The 12,869-nt window shown below is 43.6% G+C and overlaps 1 protein-coding gene and 1 long non-coding RNA gene across 15 annotated transcripts in view; one reads left to right on the top strand and one right to left on the bottom strand.

Annotated features, from left to right (window-relative positions):
- Window positions 1-12,594, top strand: part of LOC145433703 (uncharacterized) — a 28,813-nt gene extending 16,219 nt beyond the window's left edge. For 10 of the 14 annotated variants that reach the window (XM_080310880.1, XM_080310882.1, XM_080310888.1 and 7 more), the window contains 12 exons: window positions 4,830-5,028; window positions 5,394-5,800; window positions 6,267-6,392; window positions 6,754-6,948; window positions 7,006-7,109; window positions 7,173-7,286; window positions 7,470-7,608; window positions 7,759-7,866; window positions 8,173-8,499; window positions 9,225-9,294; window positions 9,357-9,430; window positions 10,431-12,594. In XM_080310880.1, coding sequence (XP_080167006.1) covers window positions 4,830-5,028; window positions 5,394-5,800; window positions 6,267-6,392; window positions 6,754-6,948; window positions 7,006-7,109; window positions 7,173-7,286; window positions 7,470-7,608; window positions 7,759-7,866; window positions 8,173-8,499; window positions 9,225-9,294; window positions 9,357-9,430; window positions 10,431-11,165 — 2,598 coding nt within the window. In that variant the 3' untranslated portion in view covers window positions 11,166-12,594. The remainder of the gene's footprint in view (window positions 1-4,829; window positions 5,029-5,393; window positions 5,801-6,266; window positions 6,393-6,753; window positions 6,949-7,005; window positions 7,110-7,172; window positions 7,287-7,469; window positions 7,609-7,758; window positions 7,867-8,172; window positions 8,500-9,224; window positions 9,295-9,356; window positions 9,431-10,430) is intronic. The other 4 variants (XM_080310894.1, XM_080310891.1, XM_080310884.1 and 1 more) reach the window with 4 other exon arrangements.
- Window positions 1,503-2,407, bottom strand: LOC145433706 (uncharacterized). Its single transcript, XR_013913173.1, has 2 exons — window positions 2,265-2,407; window positions 1,503-1,891 (listed from the first exon to the last, which is right to left on the bottom strand). It is a non-coding gene; the product is annotated as an uncharacterized LOC145433706 (long non-coding RNA).
- Window positions 12,595-12,869: the final 275 nt, after the last annotated feature.

Consider the following 12,869-nt stretch of genomic DNA (forward strand, 5'->3'; position numbering starts at 1 on the left):
CCGGCGAGGTCTACCTAACATGGTTTTGTCCATCGGCACTGCTTTGTCCGCCCGATCGTTCATGTGCTTCGTGGCTGTACTTGATCTCTGTTCCTCATCGCATTCTTGCCTTGTTCTTCAAGCTGATTACTACCGCGCTACTCCAGTCACAGTAATTTTAATGCATCCCATGCTCGAAAACGACCGTCACTGTATAAATCAGTGGTTCTCAAACTTTTTTAGACACGCCCCTATTTATGATAGTGAAAAATTTCGCGCCCCCTTATCGTCATATCACAAAATGCAACCAGAATTCTTGCAATCCTAACGGATAGTTTGATGGCGTGGAAGGTTATGACTGTTGATCAGAGAATTCTCATATATGAAATTCGGACTATGCGCATTACAGTAAGCTGGAATTGGAGGTAAATCGCGCGGTGCGCGAAAAATACTTTCAGTTGATCGCAGCTTCACGCCCCCCTCGAGACGCTTTCACGTCCCCCCCCCCCAGTTTGAGAACCACTGGTCTATATCATCATAAAGCGTAGCCAGCGGCGATTATTTCGACATTGTGGCAGTGTGGTAACGTTATTTTGATACCGTGCAGTGCTTATTGAATTTTTCGAGATCACCCAAACACGTGAATGAGAATTAGTTCTTGGTGGCGTTGCAATGTATATTTCCTAAAAAGCCGCTGTTCGACCGGCAATTTCGTAAATACGCCGTAAGCATTAATTAGGTTTAATCGCGTCCTAAGCTGTTCTGTTGGATTTATGTAAACTGAATAACAAGGGTCATTTCTGAAGCATAATACGCCGTATGAAATGTCTACCCGCAACTGCATGTCGTATCCGATAACCCGAGGACAGTGATTCGTTCATTCCAATCAACGTTTCTAGAGGCTTCTGGCACCTCAGCGTGAAATAGTACCTATCTCTGCAGGAATTTCATTTGTGAATTGAAAACACACACTTGTTCATCCTCCGGGGATAGTGTAGTATGTCTGGGCGATTTATACCCTATATCCATCATTCGTAGCCATAGGATACGAAAATGAACCATAACCGACATTTCACAAAATAGGGACTGAGACAGCTTCAGTAGGATTTCGGACAGCAGTAGGATTTCGGACAGCATCAGGAAAATTTTTGATTGCTGCGAGTATCTGGTTTATAGCAAAGTGAAGACTTGTAAACAAGACAAGGATATCCCTTGATCAATAGATGGATATTCCTATCAGAAAGAGTATCGCGTATACAACCAATCGATATAGGTAATAATGCTTCACCAGCGCTTGGTTTAGACCGTATTTGTGATTTTTATTCAAGTATGTACGGTACATAAAATAGCAATAATCTCATAAAAGCAAATCTTTTGGTTTGATTCGTCCCCATCATCGGGTCATCTCATCGCTGCCGTTGCCGAAGTCGAATTGGTAGTCGAGATCGTAGTTGAAGCCGTTGGTAGATGGCGCTCGTATGCGCGTATCGTTCGTCTTAGCTTTGAAGTCTTTATTTTAATCGTTTCTGATGGTTGGTGGATGGTTAGGGTGTATGTGTGTGTGTGTGTCGGGTGTTCGGGGTGGGTTGTTGTTGGTGAGGGTGGTGGTGGTATGGGTTTGGGAAAGGTTGTGAGGATGGGATGGGAGGTTGGGGCGTTTGGAATAGGTTGTGGGTTGGGTGGTCCCGCTTAGATTTTGCGGTAGATTTTACTACGTATATCGTTGATGCGTTGGTCAATGTTGTGGGCGTATTCGTTTAGGATGTCGAGTGCATTTTTCCATTCCCACACTAGGGCTTTGACGTTCATAAAAGCTTTTATTATCGTCGGAGCTTGCGGTCCGTCGTATACGTTGCGTATGATTTCGTCTGATGTAGCAGTCGATAGCCGTTTGCAGGTCGTTCTCAAGATCCTGTATGACGAGAGAGAAAAGTTTTTTGTAAGTTGCACATTCCGCGAAGGTATGGTGCAGGGTATCTTCTTCGTGTTGGCAGAATTTGCATTTGTTTTGAAGTAGGCGTCTTTTCTTCGTATCTCTTTCTTGTCTTATGCCCCTGGTACAATTTATATTGGCTGCATCGAAGCCGTTAACTTCAAGGATCGCAATAGGATTATCGTATATGGCTTTGATCACGTTAAGCGTTTCCCTCGTGACGGGCAATTTATTGAGGACTTTGAAAAGCATTTGGTGGTCGACCTTATCAAAGGCTTTCCGTACATCTACCTACAGTCATTATGTAACCTTCCGAGGGTTTTTCTTGGTGATAATTAGCAATTGCACTTACATTGTTATGAACCGCGTCCCTCTGTCTCCTCGGGAGTCCCGCTTTTTGTGTCTTGTTGATGTTGCTCGAAATTTCCTCAACCAGTCTGTTGTTGAGAATTTTTACCATTACTTTGTGGTCCGTGTTTAGCAGCGAAATGGGCCGCCAATCCGCCAAATTCTTTTTGTCTTTTCCTTTGTTAATCAAGATAATTTTAGCACATTTCCAACTACGCGGTATGTTCCCGAATAGTATCGCGTTGTTAATAAGTTCCGTTTAATCTCCTACCAATGCTTTGCCGCATAGTGAGATAGAATTCCACTGTTAGGCCATCTGAGCCCGGTGACCTTTCCTTGTTCATTGCTTTTAGTATGTGTAACACTTCGCTAGCTGTTATTGGCAATGCATGTTCATCGTCTTTCTGCTTTATGACGTCATGCTGATACGATGATAGGTAATCATCTTGATCGGTCGGATTAATGACATCGCATCGAGTCAATATTTCAACTCGATAGGCGGTGTTAGAAAGCATGGTATCACGCGCAAATATCCGAATACCCGAAGGGATGGATAAATGTACAATGTACGAGACAATTTTAACGAAACAACGGGACAAAACCCAGTTTTTATACAATCTCGAGGAGTGTTAATCAAGCTATTCAGCACGATGGGGTGTAGAATACAGGAGTGACTCAGGAATCAGCGCTGACCTCCGGTGAACCAAGAAATGCGATGTTTCACATCCGATTTAACGAGTAACAGATTGTCGGGTGTGGGATTCAATCGCAAAAAAAATGAAACGGCGTAGTCCTCCAATATCTAGATTGGAACGATTCCCCCGGGATGTTGGATTAATGTTCGGGGTTTAATGTGCTTTACTTTCAAATGAATGTTTCCAAAGGCTCCCATTCGTGCCTGAAATTGCTTCGAAATGCTGAAATGCGCTTCGAGCTCATTGCGCTTTGCGGATACGAGTCGAAATGTCATGAGAGTGACGTCATAATCGAATCGCACGTTTATGGCGTTCGCGCAATGTTTGTCATGGATTTGCTCTAGGTTAGACAGTGGAATGTTTTACATCCGTATCGTGATGAGTATTCCAGTCTGGTTACACCGCCCGTAGTTGCAGGGTGTGTGCGACTGTGCATAGTTACGTCTTCGCTTGACAGATGTGTGATAGCGGTTACAGGCTGTTCGCGTGTATAATCTAAGTGCTGCGTTGCGAAATGAGGTTGTTACTCTGTTTGAAAGGTTACAAGCTCTAAGACGAACGATCGTGTAGAACGCTGTTACTTTATAATTCAAATCTGCGTGTATCTTGCTTTCGCTATTGTGATTGTGCGGGATAATCGCATCCCTGTATAATCGAGTCCTGCAATCTTTTCCTACATTGATTGGTGGAGTTTTTGTTCTTATTGGGGTCGCGCTTCGTATCAAGGCGATAAGTGGCGATTGTGCCTAAAACATTGCGGCGTGGAAGCATATTCTATTGTCGGTATCCATTGCGTATATAAACGCACAGGTGAACGAGGTGAGGATCGATAATCAGGTTTGCGTCTGTTCAATAATTCACGCAGCGGAAACATTGCACTCCTGGTATGTGGATTGGTGATGCGCACGTTGATTGCACTAATTTCTGCCGACCCACGGTATTAGGAAGTAATAAGCACGAATTCTATGCGGGTAACGGTCGTTTTTCATGGTTGTGACATTTGTCTGTGTCAGTGTGGATTTGAATCAGGCAAAGTTGGCGTTGGTCTAGTGATGTTCATTCCGATACCAGGATGTGTTTAGTGCTTACTGCACAGTCATTATTGTAGTAGAGTGTAAACAACACATGAGCTACAACTGGATTAGGCACTGTTTTTGTGCAATGATAAGTTATCTCCAAGTAGCGTTCAACAACGTCTTCATTGATGACTTGCCGCCAAGAGAAATTTATAGTTCCGTTTTTACTAACTTTGAGTAGAGTTCAGCTCGCCCAGGCAGCCCTTGTAGCTAACTTCGTCTATTCTTTTACATTATTAAGTTCAATGGCAAACAGCCTCTGACCATTATATCAACTTGCCCTTCTCATGAATAAGTCAAGGATCCCTGTCTAATGGAACCACTGCATATATGAATATCAATAACTCTAACTTCCTCAAATGGAAACATTAGTACTCTCTGGTAAAGTTTGCACAAGCAATCACTGTTACTGCATCCCTTTGAAAATTAAATTAGAAGCTGTTATGCTGATAAGATTGCTTCAAAGCATCGCATCCTGTGGTTTGTATCAAATATTTATTGAGATAAATTGATAATATCAATCACCATTGTGGGATTGTGCGCATGTTGTATTTCGGAGTCAAGTACCAGCTATCTGTGTTGATTTTGTTCTTGATCAATTGAATCTAAGTAGGACTCGTATGCTTGCCTCGCAAAGATTAGGAACTTGGAACACCCAACTGTATTCATGAGCATGATTAGACAGTAGGTTCATAGATGCGTTATGTTACTTAGGAATTATAGCTTATACAGGGATTTTCTGTTTGGTAACGTTCTAGCCGGCTTGTCATGTTAACATGGAATGAAATGTTTTCGCAGAAACAGAACACTGCAGACCTAGCAATAGAAACGAACCCAGAAGGAGACGGTTCTGAGAATCAAGATCAAAGCATCGTTCGCTCTCCACCTGCGGGAACGAAGGAGACTCCCAACTACAAGGCTAGCATTGACCTCGAACAAGCAAAAAAATTATTTGAGGCCGACACTTCTTCACCTCGTAGCGGCCGGTCGAGCAGATGTAAGTTATCTAATCGGTTAATCGTAAGTTGCATGCATGAATAAAAATTTAAACAGTATTGGGCACCGGGCGGGGCCATATATGCGTATCGTGTTCAGTTACGAAATCACTTTTGACCTGGATGGAAACATGCTGCAAATCCAGTCAATTTTCAGTTAATTGATGATTCGGTCCACCATAGTCTGGCTGCTCGCCTGTATTATTGATAGCTGCAATATAAAAGATAAGATGCAGAGTTGCTTGCATAATTAATTATATGGCAGAGTTGAATGATAGGAATAATTTAGTTGTATGGATTACATGTGCCCACGTGCAGTGTGTTCTTGGTTATCTTTCTGATAAACACATAAACTTTTATCTTTCAGCTTCCAGCGCCAGCTTTCGCCGTAGATCCCCACGCAGCCAATCTACTCCTTCTCCGGTAAATCGTGGCCGTCTCTCTGTAAGCTCCTCCAAATCTCCGTCCCCCGTTCGTACATCGTCTCGTAACTCAAGCTCGTCGAATCGAGGGTCTTCTCCCCGAGGCAGGTCTCCGAAAAAGTTTGGTGATCCTGACGTGGTCGTGTTGGAACACGCGGAAGTGAACTATTACTACGAGGACAACGACTCTCGGTTAATATCGAAAAGCAAAAGCCCCAATCGCAGTCATACGTCTGATGAGATGAGCGACGCGGAAGTTGTCAAACCGCCACCCGCTGGCACTAAAGAAGAAGCCGATTATGTCCCATCTGTGGACCTCCGATCAGTCCGTAGTATGTTTGAGCGTAGTAAGGTGAGACGTGTGATTCTGTATATATATGAATCTTGTTTTGCATCCTACTTAAGAGTCAAATTCTGCCATCAAACTGACAACTGGGCCAGCGTTAATATCCAAATATAATGTTTTCGTAATTCTTTCACATACATCCTTATCAAATGAATCTTTCAGCAATGATCCTGTTGCATTAAACTGCATGCACATGTCCTCAAATTGCATTCATATCATTGTTGCAGGTCCATATATATTGCTCGACTACTAATTTGTACAGTGATGATGGTTGCAATATGTGTTTGGGTAAATCGGTTTGATGCACATCCAAGTGTACCGTAGGTGGTCGTCAATACTCTTATTGCAATTGCATATTTTGTGTCTGTATAATTTATGTTACTCTCTAAATATTGCTCAGGGACGGTTCTTGTCACGCGTATGGGTAACATGATCATATTTTTATGTTTTTTGTGTTTTCTCTGTCGCTAAGGAAGCGGACTTAACTCCTAAACCAGTGCCCAAGAAACCTGTTGCTGTCAAGAAGTCTGACCCGGTTTCAGCAGACAATGCATCAGAACCTACTGAGGTCATTCGATCCACGGTTGCTGGAGCAAGAGTGAGTTGTTTATGGATTTGAGTGAAGTTAATGACTTGATGCAAGCTCGTCTGTCTAAGGTTCTAGGTTTTATAAGTGGAATAATCTTGCTAAACGCCGTTCATCTGGTTTTTACAATGCTGGTATGGAACTCTATTTTTACCTGCTTGTGGTTTGGTTGTAACCAGAACATGCCACTATTCCAATAACCAGTCTTTCATATCCTCCATTATGACGAGAGGTTAGTTTTAGACTCGAGCGTTGAGGGAAATTAGTCTTTCCCGATTTTTGCAAAGTATGCTTAGACAGTCCTTCACTTATTGCCTTGGATGAACCCTTAGCAATCTTCAAACTGTTGCTCAGCGTTATTTTTTCTGAACAGGAAGAACCCGAGTACGAGACCGCTATTGATATCAAATCGGCACGTTCTATTTTCGAATCTCCGAATAAAGTTGAGAACTACGTGCCGAAGAACAAAATAAGACAGCGTGAGGAGGAGGCGAGACGGCAACGGGCTGCAGCGGCCGCTGCCTCCCCGCGCAGCAGCGAATCCAGCGAGGCATCCAGCGTTGACGTGGTGCGGACGCGCGATAAATTGAGCCTGATCAAAATACTGAATGGTGACTAATTACAGATTAAATCTAGCGAACCGGGTGCAAAGGATGACATGGAATATCAAGTTGATTTGAAAGCTACCAAGAAGCTTTTTGAAGGTGGCCGTGCTCCAGAACCTATCAAGTAATAGATATCTTTATTTATCTTCTTCGATGGTGTTGTTTAAGAATATTGTGTGATTCGCAGACGAGAAACATCGAGGTCCAAACCAAAATATGTAGAAGTCAGTGCGGATGTCATTCGACCGGAGCCTGCTGGAACGAAGGAAGTGGTCCAGTTTGAGAAGTCCGCTGATCTTCTGTAAGTTGATTTTCCATACTGCTTGGTTATATGAACGGATTGAATTAATCCTTCTGCGTATACTAATTTGTTGTATGTAGTACAATTTTGAAAATATCCAGCAACAGTAATCTGTGAAATCTTTGTCTGGTTCGGTCTCTGACAACCTGGCTGTCCCAGCATGTAAAATTAATGTGTCGACAGGTCGGCCAAGAAGCGATTTGAGAGTACCAGCCACGAAGATGTTGAAGATGAATCGAAACGTAAAGACCCCATTGATATGCAAGAGGAGAAGCGCCTGGTCATGCAGAAAGATCAGGAGGTCAAGGAGGAAGTGCATCAGGTACGACTCTTTTTCATTGCGACGCGCCCATAATTGGGTTATAGGACGGCTGGTATGTGTTCTGTCAGCATGAGTAATTAGCAAAATTTCTGGTAGAAAATAGTTTACCTCCGACAACGGAGTATGATTGTTCCAATTTCCTTCCCGTAGCGACACACCAGCCAGAGTGATCTCGCAACAGAAAATGTAATGTCGAGCCCTGACCGAAATATCACCAAGATATCGGCGGTAGAAATCACGATGACATCCGTCAAGAAGGTGTGAGTGATGCCAATGCTGCGATACGCATTGTCGTAACATTGCTGATATTGAAAAGCTTTGCTGCGCACAGCGTGGGTGGCATAGAACACTCCAAAAATTTATGGCGGCCTCTTTTCGAGGAACTTCCTGCTTACGCATAACGTTCGCATTACTCTATGTAACATGTACGATTCCGGTGACCTTTTCCTGCCCAGTTTTATTTTCAAATACTTCTGTTGAATGACTGGCAATTTGCATGGCCAATGTTTGCTCGGTGATGTGTGATTTATCGTGAAATACCATAAATCACGAATAATGCTTCAGTCCGCCGAAGATACGGATAGCAAGGCGACTGGCGACGATTTAGTCGTGGATCGTGTGGAATCGGACGAATCTGATGAAGCTCAGCTGAGTAATGCTGCAAACGACTCGTCGGTCAAGCGACATTCCGTGTCGTCAGAAGATTTGGAAGAAAAAGACGGCATCGACGAGGATTTATCATATCACGATGCAGAAGATCAGCTACATTCGGAGGGAGTTGATAACCCCGACGATTTTGAATCTGTTGCGAATCCCGAGTCGGAGCAAGAACAGGTCTTGCACAATTCCGATAAAGAAACTGCATACAGTGAAGGAGACCGCGAGCCGGAGGTTTGCTAATTCTCATGCATGCCCGAATCTTTGTGTTTGTACTTCGCACAAGCTTATCAGTTAGATATGTAATGCTTACCTGTAGTGGGAGAACGTGCTGTGCATGAAAAATCTTGTAGAATTTGTACTTCTGCTCTAACTTTTGCTTTCCCTCTATTCCTGTATCTCACTTGCATGATAGATACTTTGAACTCTTCGGTAAATTCTACTCTTGACACGGTTAGAGAAAACGCCACAGTCAATTTGTGGGTTTGTACATGAGATGATAATTTGCTGCAAGCTCATTCTATGTTCATGGTTGAAACTTGAAATCCAACATTAATTGATGTGGCACCTTCAATTTTTGCGGAACAAAGTTATCTGGAATGGTCATGCGCATATAAAGTCCAGCGATTGAGGCAAATTTGTCTTCTACCAGCTCAAATCAAACTTTATGTAAGAGATGGGTTACTTTGAACCTGTCAAATACTCGTATGACTGCGTGCCAAAAGTATTGACTCGGCTTTTAGCTATTGTCCTCATGAAATCTTGCATATGCGCGTTTTCCTCTTCACTTCTAGGTGTCTCCATCGAATTATTTTCACGGATATTTCTTCCCTGTCTTGAACTTTCCTCTTATTCTTGTCTTCCTGTTGCTGCTTTCCGACTTTCCTGATCCTTTCCGTCTGCCAGGTACCTTACTGCCTTCGTTTTTCTATCGGTGACCACCCGATTTTTCTCTGCAGCAAGAAGAACCAGCGGCAGCGGTGGTTCCGGTGCGAGTAGCGATAACGGAAGACTTGGGAGAAAAGCAAGGTCGGTGACGTGAACTTGTGGTGATTAACAAGAATTGCGTGTCTAGCCGGTTCTTGTTGCAGAAAATGATATTGCTCAGGAGTACGAAACTTACACCAATGTGATTGATTACAGTGAAGAAGTTCAGCATCAAGCTGTGAGTTGGTTATTTGTATTGGATTGCTGAATTTCTTGAATGTTTACTCTCAAAATCGGAGTTGAAGCAGCGTTACTTGAATGCAGAAATAGCAGTGTCGATAAAAAGCATTCGAGTAGCGAAGTGATGCAATTGGTAAATTATCTATTCAGTTTGTGATAAGGAATATATTTTCGTGCCATTGCGATGATTTTGCTGAATAATGACATGCAATTCTGTCCAGAAAAGTCGTGAAGTTCAAGTATGCTACTAATTCCAGGAGCTGGGTAGAAGTTGTTTTAGTGGCAATATTTCCCAAGAAAGTAACACAGTTTCTTTGCTTGGTCGGTCAAGTGTTTGTGAAAAGTGGTTGAAATCTAGTCATTAGTTACTTGGGTGAAGATATTTTTTGTGCGAAAACTGTTGTTGAGCTATAAGCGCTGGCGGTAGAAATATATTTTCAGCCCGCAAAATTTATTCTTTCTTTTGCTACCATTTCTCATATTTCCTCCATCTAGATTTTCCTTATCCCGTGGGATACCCATTCTTCTTCCCTCTCTCTTCTTACACTTCCGCCATTTCTGAAGTCGGATGTCCTTCACGTCTTATCTCTATCGCACGACACGACGGATGAAGATGCTTTGTTGGGAATATCTGCCTTTAAATTTTTCGTGTGCAGACTTTAAAATTCACAAGCAAATGCCACTAAAATTTCACGTTTAACGCAATTAGGGATTCTTTGTATGATTTTCGTAGCTCACCAGCCACTACTCTGTTATTGAAAACATGGCACAGTAATCACAATCCCTATTGTGTTATATGTAATGTTGATATGTCGGTGATGGCCCTGATGGGTTACCTTGTCGAAGAGTATTGATGCCCTCTTGTTGACAAAGGCGAAGAACTTTTTCCATGATCACATCATCCGCTCAATACTGTATCTTTATGCATACATATAGAGTCTGGGTTTGTAATGCAGTCGCCTTTCTTTCCGTGTGTCTATCTTTTCCGTCCGTTTCAGTCGAGTTCTGACAGCGAAGGCGACGACACCGCTAAAGAAACGCCGGTGGTTAACGGCAACAATATCCCCGAAAACGGATACGAGGAGCCCGTAGCGCCGCAAGAGAGCAAAGAATCCGGCAAAGGACTTGTCAATACGGATGAGGCGCTTGCCCCGAACGGTCAGCAGGAAATCGCAGGTAAAACCCACACGATGTCAGACGGCTCGTTAGACAGCGGGGATCGGCCCGACAGCAAACCACGGCAGTTGGATCCCTTTGATTTCGGTGATATCGTCGGACCACCGCAACTGCCTACCGAGGAAGTGAAAAGCGACCCGTTTGTTGTTAGCTTTGATCCCGTGCCGTCTGCGCCCGCGCCGCCGCCGCGGGGTAGTAAGGCAAAGAAAACACCCGCTCCTAAACCAGATGCGAGCAGCAGTAGTAGCGACGACGATGACGCGAACACACCGCACTTTAGTTATCCGTTCGGAGATGATGATGCGCACCAAACAGGCGCCGCTCCCAGTAACGGCTTTGATATGTTAGGCCAGATTCAATCAAACGCGAACACAAAGCCAGCCGCTACGGCGCAAGCCGACAGCGTCGACTTGCTGGGAGGCTTTGATCCTTTCGCCGCTGCCACGCCCGCGGCCAGTAACGGCACCGCCGATAATGTAGATCCCTTTGACATCTTCGCCACTCCCGTCCAACAAAACTCGACCGGCCCGAAAGATCCTTTCGATCTCTTTGCTTGATGATCACAATAGGTTCCGACCAAAATTGATCGTTGATTGAGATACGAGGCCGTGATCGCGCACAACGGTCGCTGTTAATTGAAGCACCCGTTTTAAAACAATCGGTTCGATCTCGATAATTCCGTAATCTGTTTGTTTCTTGCCACACGCAGCTGACGGCGACGGAAATGACACGCAATAATTGGGGCGACTGTAATTGTGACTTCCGCAATCATCACACGCGACGGCTACATTGACTGGGAATAGATAATTTCACACCGAGAGTAATTCTTTGCGATTGCTATAAATCCTCCGAAATCGACTCGGTCTCTTGAGTGTTTCCGTTGATTTGTACGGCATGACAAGTCGTTGCATGGTAACCAAATTAGGGTTGATTTAAGTCTGCTGTGCCGCTGCATGTCCACGCGCACGTATCTGTTCTCTCTGGCGGCCCTTTTGTAAATACTTTTCGAACTTGCAAGAGCTATAATCAACGGCCGGGATAGCGAAAACTTGCGCTGCAGTTGATGGTGTCGCCAGTTTGTGTGGGACCCGTAACCGTACCAGTGTTACGAATTAAAATCGAAAGACATAGCATGCATTCCCGAAACTTATATTAACAAACGTTTATTACCTGTTGAAATTCAGAATAACGCGAACAATAATCATAACACTAACACACATAATAATCGAGTGTTGCGTTCGATCTGATTTGCTGCTGTGCATGTATTTTCTCTCATCTGCACGATAAATTTTCCGTATTTGTGTTTTGTGTAAAGGCGGTTGCATGTACATAAAAACTGCCGTCACGAAAAGCATGATTCGCGTTGATTTACGGATTGTGTGGACCCTTTCTTAGCGACGGCTGCGAATAGAGGCGACCTAATCACGATTATGCGGTAGACTTGTTCTGCACTTTTTTCTTGCGTTGCTGCTGTATTGGAGATTGCCATTGCGATCGCTGCGCTAATATGGTTTTTTACCAACTCGGCACGTTTGTGTTATATATAGTTTTCTCTTTTTCCAATCTTTGATGCTATAAACTTTGTGCAGACATTAACAGCTTGATTACCTTGATCGGTTCTTATATTCTATCTTGATCACTTTCATATGGATGCGTTCTGTAACTATGTTTCGCGAGCAGCTTGCAATATTCTGATCATTGTGCCGAGATAAATGCGGAGGGCTTGATACCTAGTAGTGGTTGCTTTCTTGACGGCGCCCCAAATTCATTGTACGATTGAGTGTTGTTTTTACGCTTGTTCTATTTGTTACCTGCTTATTATCAGCGTTAGCCCTCTGTTTGCTTGGACTTTAATTGTCGTGCTTGCGTCTATGCCGAGTCTGATTGATTCTCTAGTCTACAGTGATCTGGTGTATCACTCTTAACTTGCGATGTATGTAGAAATTATACTGTACGAGATAAATTATACGACACGTTGTGTATACACTCGTGGTGTTTCTATGCGATAGCGGGAGGGAGGATACAGGCGGTTTCGATAGCTTTTATAATCGCGCGGAGGTTACTACGTCAACACGCAATCCGTGCAGTTAGAGTAGCTGTCTAAGCGTCCATCGTTAAAACCGCGCCTTAGTCGGTGTGATTGGTACAGGATTCTAAAATGGTCGACGTCCTTTGCAGTTGGGGCAGAAATTTGTGTTTCGTGTGAACACTCAGTGATAGCAGCGTATCATGACTTCATGACAGAAAAGACCGTGTCAGTA

The sequence above is a fragment of the Botryllus schlosseri genome, chromosome 2 (genome assembly GCF_051294905.1).
Source record: "Botryllus schlosseri isolate E-star chromosome 2, Bs_hap1, whole genome shotgun sequence".
Classification (NCBI taxonomy): domain Eukaryota; kingdom Metazoa; phylum Chordata; class Ascidiacea; order Stolidobranchia; family Styelidae; genus Botryllus; species Botryllus schlosseri.